The 10,125-nt window shown below is 40.5% G+C and overlaps 1 protein-coding gene across 1 annotated transcript; it reads left to right on the top strand.

Annotated features, from left to right (window-relative positions):
* The first annotated feature begins 18 nt into the window (after nt 1–18).
* On the top strand, nt 19–9,524 carry LOC135496821 (uncharacterized). The gene is made up of 11 exons (XM_064786352.1): nt 19–53; nt 4,646–4,744; nt 5,007–5,107; nt 5,377–5,471; nt 5,902–6,533; nt 6,846–6,987; nt 7,211–7,328; nt 7,734–7,835; nt 8,240–8,356; nt 8,716–8,878; nt 9,160–9,524. Exons 1-11 carry the CDS (start codon nt 19–21, stop codon nt 9,266–9,268), a joined length of 1,713 nt encoding a protein of 570 aa, XP_064642422.1. The 3' UTR covers nt 9,269–9,524.
* Nucleotides 9,525–10,125: the final 601 nt, after the last annotated feature.

Raw genomic sequence — 10,125 nt, 5'->3', positions numbered from 1 at the left:
TATCGATTACATTTACAAATGTCGGCGCCTATCTCGAAAGAATTTTTGTCGGGGTGAGATACTTTTTCATGTTTTGTAGCTTCATTACGTAATTCGATTACCCAATCAAAGCATTTTCTGTATTCTTAAGAAGTGTAGTTAATGTTGAACTTCATAACATAACGAAAAGGTCCTTGAAATCCAGAGAAAATCACGTTCTTTTTGTCATAAAACTGATAAAAACATCAACGACACAGGCCGACAGGGTGTCCCAAAAAGTCTAGGCAACGTGTAAACTCATGAACTGAACTGCAGTGTGGCATTATATCCTTGTCACTTTTAATCACATTGTTTACTGTTTTATCTACTGAGCCTTTATACATTATTCTATTGTTAGAGTTAGTTTAGGGCTATAAATATGGCTAAACTTTAGAATCCCCGATCGGAAATGACGTAGTTTGATCGCATTCAACTATAAATCCATTGAACAGTGGTGCTTGGTTAGTCAACCGATGACCTTTTTTTGGGGTGTGATCGGGGATTGTAAACTCGTTCCATAAATATAGTTGATGAGGTATTTTGACATGACAATCTATACTAGGCTATTCTCAATGTCAGGACAGTAATCAGTATTGAGTATTGTAGATGAAGCGCAAGAGGTACCGTACAATGCACCACCAGTAACACCCAGTCCACCAGATCCATTTTTTCATGAATAAATCATAATAACTCCTGAAATTGATGTTTCGTTTCTTGTTTATATTTGTCTAGAATCTGATGATGTCAGTGTTAATGCTGAGAGATGGAACATGATGCTATAAGTGCCGTGAAGGAGGGATTCTTTCGTTGGAATTTTGGGCACGATGCCATGTTAAACCGAAATAAACTGAGGACTGCTTCTTTCAATGTCAGTGGAGGAAATGGCACGCTTTGCAAAACAGCACAAGTTGACGCTATTCAAAGTGTTTCTACTGTTATGGCTGTTGTGGTTTCTTCTGAACTATTACACCACCCACTTGTCAAACATTCAAAAACTCGATACAGCTTATTCTCAGGGAATAGATAGTAAAACTATTGAAATTCTTAGAATAATAAAAGGGAAGAAAGCAAAGGAATCTACTCTGAATCCGAATACTGGTCTTGAGTGTGAAGCTAAGTCAATCTATGTGCCACAAGGCATTTCTGGTAACGTCTCTTGTAAAAGGACAATCCCCACTGCTGAAGCATGTTCTGTAATAGAGAAACTGTTTGGGAACTTGGATACTGCTAGTTGTGACGAAGAGCAGGTAAAATATGACATCTGTGAGATAAGAGAAATTTCTGTTGGGGACTTTCATGTGGATTGTAAGCAGAAGTTGTGTAAAGGAGAGCTAGAACTGGGTGTTACTAATGAGAAAGATGGACATTTAGAATGGATGAAGTTTGCCACTGCCACAAGTTTGGAAAACAGGATAGCAGAGATAATTCATCCAACACATAACAAAAAACATTTTGGTTTCTGCTTTATACGCTGTGAACCTGTCAAGCCTGTCCGTAATGGTGTTCCTGCCCGCGATGCTTATGACTATGATGAGGACTTGGATTATTTCAACTCCAATAAAGCTACTCAGTTACTAGTCCTTCCGCCCCAAGTTCAAATACAGCTAAAACAAGCTCAAATGGGGCAGAATAGTCTGATTGATATCAACTTGATCCTTCTTGATTCAGTCTCTAGGCATCACTTTTATCGTTCGTTGCCAAAAGTTCTGGGAACATTTGAAAAAATAAATCGGGAGCCTAAACTAAAGGGTAGGGTATTTGACTTCAAGTTATTCCAAACTATAAAGGCCAGGACTTTTGAATCAATTGAAGCACTATTTGCCGGTATTGTTGATGTGAAGAAAAAACCATTTGGAACTTATGATAAACCATACAGACCTCTTTCCTACGAGACTTTGCTAAAACCGTTGAAGAAAAATGGCTACAGAAGTTTGTTCCTAGAGGATTTGTGTTGGACATGGGAATGGGGGATTCCAAAAGACCTGCTAGTCCTCAACAAATCATCCTCTATTTCAGAAACTTGGCATCACCTCAGGAGAGCTTTCGATAAAGCTGGTATAGATGATACTGACATTAGTTTGGCAAGTTGTGAAATTCTCCGAGCTAATGGCAAAAAAGACCCATTCCACAACCTTCCAAAGGTGTGTTTCAATGGACGCACTATGAATCAGTATTTCCTTGAGTATCTTCAAAGATATCAGAGAAAGTTAAGCCTTGCAAAGGAAAATTTCATAACTTACTATGCAAATGATGACAGTCATGAAGAATATGGTTCCCGTTTGAAAACACTGGATGACCCGCTGGCCAAGTATATAAAAAGTAGCTTGCAAAATCAGAACATGTTGACTGTGGTGTTTTCTGATCATGGCAATTCATATGGTCCGTTTGTTGAGAACACTTTTGAGGGACGTCTTGAACTTTACCATGCATCACTTTTCATAGTCATTCCGGAAGGTGTCCGTCATAAACTTGGTGCCGAAAAGCTGTCTGCCCTTGCAACGAATCAGAATAGGCTTATTAGCTTGTTGGATCTCCATTACACTTTGAAGTCCTTGATACCAAATCATACATCATCAGTCGGTGATGAACACAGCAGATATCTTTTGAACCCTGATGGTTTATTCAGTGTGGTATCACCAAACAGAACATGTATGGACATGCCCCATCTCACTCCACATCTTTGCATATGCCAAGGTCATCGAACCCCTGTCTCAAATAATTCAGTTTATGCTGTCATAGCTGATTTTGCTCTTGGTAGCCTCAATAACATAATTCAAGCTCAGTACAAAGAGGCTAATCCTACTGCCAAAAGTGGTTTTGGTTCTTGTCAGAGGCTAGTTGCAGAAAGTTTTACTAATGTCCAGGAGAGTAATGAACAGGACGGGTCAGTCATAACTAGGTTAGATTTACGAGTTGGTTTCGAAGAGCCAGATGGAAGAAAAACTGAGGAAGTTTTCTTTTCTGTTGTCAAATCGAGTGTTGGTCAAAAGGAGAGCATGCAACTTCTCTCATTTAAACGCATGACGGAATATGGTCGTTTTGAAAAATGTGCCGACAAGGGTGTCCTTTTGCATCTTTGTGTGTGTTCGTTGCATTTGAGTAGAGCCAAGGTTCCAGTTTCACTTCCTTTCAGTAGCTCGACAGTCCAGGCACAGAACATTCTACAGCGGGAAACTGAGACTTACCCCATTGATGAAGAAAACTGTATTTTCTTACTAATACGGCGTTATTCAGTTGGGGCAAGTTTCGAGTGTAAGAATGTCTGTAGGAGTCGCCAGTACCGGTTATTTTTATATTTGAGAACCACGAATATGGACAGCTCCCACAAGCTGCCCATTGATATAGTGATAGGGCCTGGTGGTCGTACATTCTTGACTGTTCTGCGCCAAAGGGCTCGGAACAAAGATTGGGAGTGGAACTATAGTTTTCAGTATGGATATCTGAAAGCTTAATCACTGTAGGCCTATTCCATTTTGAAAGGTATATTTTCAACCATGTGTCCATGTAACTGACATGACTGAATGTGTTTTAAATTTCCTCTTTTCTGCATTTATTAAGTCAAGAGTAGATCAAATCAATCGATGCTTGTGAGATGTTAAGACTGGGTTTGGTTTGTGAACATTCGATTACATTTGAAGCGTGTCATTTCTATAGAAATTGGGAGGATGAACTATGAAACCATATCTTGCCTCATTTATGTTAAGTGTACCATAACCATAGCAGATTCTCTATATAAATAGGTTACTTAAACTAAGTCATATCAGTGGTGGGAAAAGTTCTGTTTTGGAAAGCTTTCAATTATTCATGTCTGCTATTATGAATGCAAGTATTTTCAGGTTATGTATGATTATGTTAAAAATGCTTCCATAAGACTTTGTATGTGATGGATTTGGAAGTATTAAAGAACGAAATAAAATATTTTTCTGAACATTTCTCTTGATCATTTTGTTTTCCATGTTGTGGTTGTTGCATGTTGTGTCCATTTCAACACAGGATATGCCTGGTACAATGTACACCACTGCACTGAGGAAGTAGACGGCACAAGGCAAAAGGAAATGAATAAACTCGTGCCCAGGTCTTTTGAATGACTCCCAGCCCTCCCCCAATTACGCTTTCTGTAAAACATTTGCAAGAAGCTTGTTGGGTATTAACACAATCATGAAAGATGGATCTGTTACTTGTGTTACTATTAGTGAGATATCGGGAATGAATGGAAGTGTGCATGTTTGAGAATGGCCAACGGAGACTCACAAAACAAATCGGTCTGTTCTGGGTGGGACAGACGAATAGGACAAGCAGACAATCTGGAAGGGTAGTCTTCATTTACTTAGGACCAGTTGCCTTTGCATATCCTCTACCTGATGCCCAAGTTGTCCATATGTCCCTGTAGACCAGTTGTCTGCCTGTTCTGTGGACTGTTGGGAAAGGTTAAGATTGATGCATGGATAATTCACTACCACTGGCTATGTACATGCAAGTGGTATTCCATATTTCTCATTAGTTCAGGAATGCTCATTGCTCAGGTCTCCTTGTAAGTGACTGGGAACTGACAACATCTGAATTCATCTTCAAGTTCAAAGGTAAAAACTCATTCAAGATACCTTAATTTTTGCATGTCTTGTTTCAGGAGTGTATCCCTCATCCTCTGGTTGTATGACCACTATGAAGAGAGGCGTCAGCAAACTGAAGTCGTCTGCAATGATTGTAGATCACTTTTTCTACCATGGTAAGTTTTTGTTCTCATTTAGATTAGAGGAGTTATTGGAATCGCGAAAAAAGGCAAGTCAGATCTGTTGCGCCTCAAAGACTTCCTCTTGGAATCTATGCCAACTACCTGTCTGTTAATATCTCTGGTGCTTTTCACTGCATTATCTATAAATTCCATGAGCTTGAGTCACATACCTACCAGTAGAAAAGAAGGAAATATTTGAAGGCCCTGCTTATCTTTGGCGCAGCCCCATTACTCAATGATTATCATTCATTTTCAGGCCAAAGAAGATACAAAAATCATTTGCTTTTGGTGAAAAATCAGAAGGGAGTGGGGAAGTACAAACCCAGGGAGAAATGCCCCCAAACCAAAATAACAATGGTAAGTGTATGACCTTAAGCCAGTAGGAAATAACTTGTGTACAAGGAATATATCGTGGCCAAATTGAATATGACCAGTCTTCTAAGTGTGCGTATTAGTCATGTGAAGACCACCAATTTGGCTCCCTTGTTATTGCCTTTACAACGCCATCTACCTTGGCCTGCTATCATGTTCAAATGTTTCATCCGCACATCTTACCGGTTGGCATGTTTTGGACTTGCGTTCGTGAAGTACTCCTAATTCGTACTTGATAATTACCTTTGTTTCAGAAGAGGATGACATTTCAGAGAAAGAGAAATCTGACCTGGCACTTCTGGACAACCTCCTGGCAAAGGCACAAAAGGCTAGGGACGTGCAGGCAAAGGTATGTATGCATTTGTGTATTACCTGTGGTTGCAGCAATTGCACTGGTCATCATATCATATTCAAAGTTGCAAATCAATAGAAAAGCATTGAACATGCTGTTCAGAATTCAGTTGGATTACGATTGTGTTTTTATTCTTGTACCATCATGGCAACAAAGACATTAGAGAGCCTTCAATACGCTCCTGGCATTCGCCTCGATTATGGGCTTTCATTGATTATGTATATATCCGATATTCATGAGGTGAACTGTCGTTCCAATAGTTATAATATTAGGGCACCTCCCTAACTTCTACTGGTTGCGAGTATAGAAACACCATCCCATCCATATTATGAGTACTTTTCTAGATCTGTTGAGTATTTAGCTTTTCTGATCTTACACCGTGATGATCAGTATTCATAAAGTGACAATCTGATGCTATTCATTCCAGTTGTCAGAAAACAAACCAGCTAGACCTCATAATAAAGTCGCAAAACCACCAAAGCCACAACCCTCAGGGAAAGATCCAGGCCGACCTCTTAAGACTACAAACAAAGACAATGTAAAGACTGTCTGTGATTCGACCAGGACTGGTAAAAATCCGGGAGGTCAGCGTCACAGTTATGCACAAAAGGTGACAAAGTCTGCAGACTCTAAACCAAAATATGTTCCAGCTCACAGTAGTGCTCCATTTAAGACTGACCAAAATTTGCACAAGAAAAAGTTGGTATCAAGACCCAGGTCAGCTGATCGTTCGTCTGCAAGTAAAACTAGTGAGCGACAAGTCACTAAATCAAAGCCAGAACAACGTAGTGCAGACTGTTTCAAAGATTTGAATGGAGAAGTGCCCAATACTCGACTCCCTCCTCTTGAAAATACTCACACAAACACTCACCATGGCAATGAATGTGAGAACATGTCTGTTTCGAACTCAAAAGAGCTGACAACCAAGGATTCTCGCCAAGCAGGTGTGATAGGAGATGGTGTTGGCTTCCCAAGTTCTCATCCAAAGAATGTGCAGCAGACGATAGCACCTGGTGCGAAATCTGAAGAAAAGGCAGAGTTCCTGCTTCCAAAGGATGGGTAAGTTGTTCTGGAAGATGAGTTTCTTGGGACTTCATCTTCTGAGAAGATGTTGAATTGAGGTGAAATAAATCTCCAGTGTGTCCTGACTGGAATGAAGTAAGAAGCTGGGAGCAAACATCTCTGAAAGATGGCCAGAAATCTAGCTATTCTGATCTGCTAATATGGTCCCTGCATACAGAACACTGCTGTTTTCAACTCTAGTTCAGGGAGTAGTGCACCACTCATGTAGAGTAGATTGAAGCAGACTTAAAAGGGGACTATAGGCAAGAACATCTTCAAACATCTTTTGGTATTTTAAATATTTTTCAGAGGCAAACTTTCTCTACCAGGAAAGTTCAAGAAGCTTCTTCACACCAATCGGAAACTGAGAGAGAAGCTTGCAGCAGCCTGTCATACCTCAACTGTTGATAAAACAGATTGTGAACAGAAGTTTTTGAACAGATATGAGCATGTATCCTTTGATGACACTGTCAGTGGCATACATGTACATGTATACTGAGAGACAATCCTGCGTTTGGTAACTGACGGACTGCCATATACCTACCTCACTGTGGTAATTTTTGCCTTTCTCTGAATACGGTATCCTGTCAAAAGAATGCAAGTTGTTGAAGTCATGAAGTGATTAGATCTTCGAGACATTGAACATTGATTTTAAAATCCTTAACCCTTGTCAGGCCTTGTCGTCTTCAAAAAACAAACATGTTCAGTTACACCGGAGTGTCGTGGAGTTGGAAAATGATTACAAATCGGTATCCAATCTGCTGGCAGAAGCAAAACTAGACTCTTTATCGGGTAAGGTGTTTTATTCAAGATCTGGAATGTGGGTTCTGGGTAAATGCATGCAGGTACACAGTCAGACCATGGTCATTTCTGTAAGAGTTCTGTAGCGATGGTTGCAGCCATCGAGCAAGTGTGGGGGTGGCTGCCATCTGGTAGCATCACTGCCACTGCTTGGTTGATTTCGGAGTTGTCTCTCCTAGATTTGTTGCCTGCCAAGGCTATGGATGTCAATCTCACCCTTGGTGTAACATGCTTGCACTATCGATGTCCTCGGGTTACCTAAGAGTCACACATACAGTCAGAAAGATGGGTTTGCAAGCAAAGACACATTTTAAAGATGGTCTCAAGTCTCTTGAGGTCCAAATAATTAAATCTACTTTTACAAGATTTTAGTTTTATTTAGTGTTTCTTTTTCAGAGGAAACATGTGCAAAAGATGTCTTGAAGGCAAAAATAATCCTTGCAGATGTGCTCTCCAAGTTTTATTCAATGGAAGAAGAGTATCAACTCATTCAAAAAGGTAATCAGAATGACCTTTTAGAAATGCAAGACTGTCTGTCCTGTGTACAGATGATGTGTCGTGCAAATACGATTGTGGGCTACAAAACTGACGTTATGTCTGTACAACACAGCTGATGTGTATGTGAGATTTATGCAACATTCGGCATTCGATGTCACATAATATAGTGCTATTGACTGATGTAAACTCATACATGTACATGGCATGGTGGTGATGACGTCATCTACAGCATGAGGTGATATTGTCTCATTTTCTGATTCATTATGCCTGAATCTCCACATTGCTTGCAAGCTGATGATCCAACACTTTATATCAGATGAAAAGCCAATCCTTGGGACCATGATATTAGATTCAGACTACCTTTACCGCCCTATGATAACTGTCATTTTGGTCATCTTTGACAGGTTTGAAAGTTGCAAAGTCAAAAAATCTGTTTTCAAATGACTCTCCAGTTTCTATAGAAAACTACCGAGAACTGGATCTTGACCTTCATGCCTTACATGTACACCAAAAGAAACAAGGTAAGGTTTTATCATCTAACTTGGCTGCCTCATTAGTAATATCCAGATGGCTGAGTGTCTCATTGTCTCCTTTTTGCAAGGAGATCAGTGGTATAGGAGAGCTGTAGTCATAATCGGTGGGTTCTGGATTCAACTGTCAGAAGTATCATCACTAGTTATCTGTGTCCTTGTGCAGGACACTTCAGCTTACTTGCTTGCCCCAGGAATAGGATTGTGTGGCAGTTGTGACAAGGAGTTAGGTTATCCTGTGATAGAAAAGCATGCCACCAAGGAGGAGCGCTCATGGGATGTATTTCTCCTTTGAATCCAAGCTTATTGGATAACTCGAGCATCTCATTCTCACTTCTCTTTCATTTCAGCTCCAAGCCAATGTGAACTCATCCAGTACAAATCGTTGAAGAAATTGACCCAGTTTGTCTTGCTGAAAGGCCATGTTGATACTCTCCAAGTTGAACAGCTTGTTTCTGACAAGACAGCTGTTGAGCTCCTTGATTACCTGAAAGAGTCCAATCCTGAGTACAGGTAGGTATTTTCAAACAGAGGCTTCATAGCCATAAGGTGTCGATGTCTGATTTGTCTTTAGCAATTGTAAACAGAATTCTAATCAATGACATGAGACAAAAGTCTCTGGTCTGCGGGGTCATCACAGGTGCCTAAATACCTGGTCACTGCTGCGACCTATGAAGAATACTAAACCAGACAAGGATCGGATTTACCTGCAGGTGAACGATTTGTTAATAGCTCACCGATGCAAAAAATTCTTTGGGCCTCTTCAGTGCAAATCATTTTAATTTGTCTTTCAGTTGCTTCAACGAAGCGTATCGGTCCAGCTATGCCATGCTGTGTTCATCAGGCAGATATTTCCCAGCCATGGTGAAGGATACACTATCCAACGAGGATTCTGATGACTAGGTCGCTAGCACTTATCTTGGTGGTTCCATAAGCCTTCTGTCGATGGAACTACATTCTGAACTTCCTGACCAATATGCATGGTGTTACAAAGACAGCAAGGAGGAATTCAATACAAGATTGTCGAGATGCTGGAACCATCTCTTCCCTTAATTGACCCCAGCTGAGCCTCTTCAAAAACTTGGCATCAGTTGGATTTGTGTGAATGGATGATACATGTAATATGTTATATAATTTGCTACGGAATGCTGGCATTCATTTTATTTGTACGTACTAATAAAGTATATTACATAAAAGCCTTTTTTATTGTATTTTGCTGCTGATTTATGACGATGGAAGTAGTGACTATTTGAAACAGTAGGTCAGCATCATTTTCTGTTTGTGCCTACATTGATAGCGACTAGTTGGAACATTCCAGAGGAATGATGACCACTAGGAGCTGGGCCTTTCGCGATTGTGTGGGTTTTTTTCAGGGAAAGATGGCCACCATGAACAAGGGTCACTGTCTTCCCATTTGTGACTTTCTTCCTTGACAACTGCTGACAAAGCATCATTTAGCACAATCTGTTTCCTTTGAATGCGACGTACTCTCAACAAATGGTACACCAGGCCACCCTACTGTTCCATCTGGAGGAATGATGGCCATGATGAACAGGGTGTCTGTCCTTGTATTGCCTGGTTGTGACAATCACTAGGAGGAACCAGGCCCTTGTCACCACCCAATTGTAATAATGTTCCGAGGACGGCCACTATCAACAAAGTCCACTTCCCCTCGTTTGCAATTACATGTTTGGTGTCCATGTAACTATGACTTAAAACGAATTCTGGCCGCAATGGACAGGGCCTCTTGGAACAGAGCC

The sequence above is a fragment of the Lineus longissimus genome, chromosome 1 (genome assembly GCF_910592395.1).
Source record: "Lineus longissimus chromosome 1, tnLinLong1.2, whole genome shotgun sequence".
Taxonomy (NCBI): domain Eukaryota; kingdom Metazoa; phylum Nemertea; class Pilidiophora; order Heteronemertea; family Lineidae; genus Lineus; species Lineus longissimus.
The sequence above is the reverse complement of the archived record's forward strand: the minus strand, read 5'-3'. Positions and strand labels throughout refer to the sequence as shown.

Bases quoted from the DNA above. Each gene is read 5' to 3' on its own strand.
- LOC135496821 (XM_064786352.1), top strand. From the start codon at position 19: ATGTCGGCGCCTATCTCGAAAGAATTTTTGTCGGG. The intron at 8,357-8,715 runs GTAAGGTTTTAT...CTTTCATTTCAG, and splicing joins TGTACACCAAAAGAAACAAG to CTCCAAGCCAATGTGAACTC. The intron at 8,879-9,159 runs GTAGGTATTTTC...TTTGTCTTTCAG, and splicing joins GAGTCCAATCCTGAGTACAG to TTGCTTCAACGAAGCGTATC.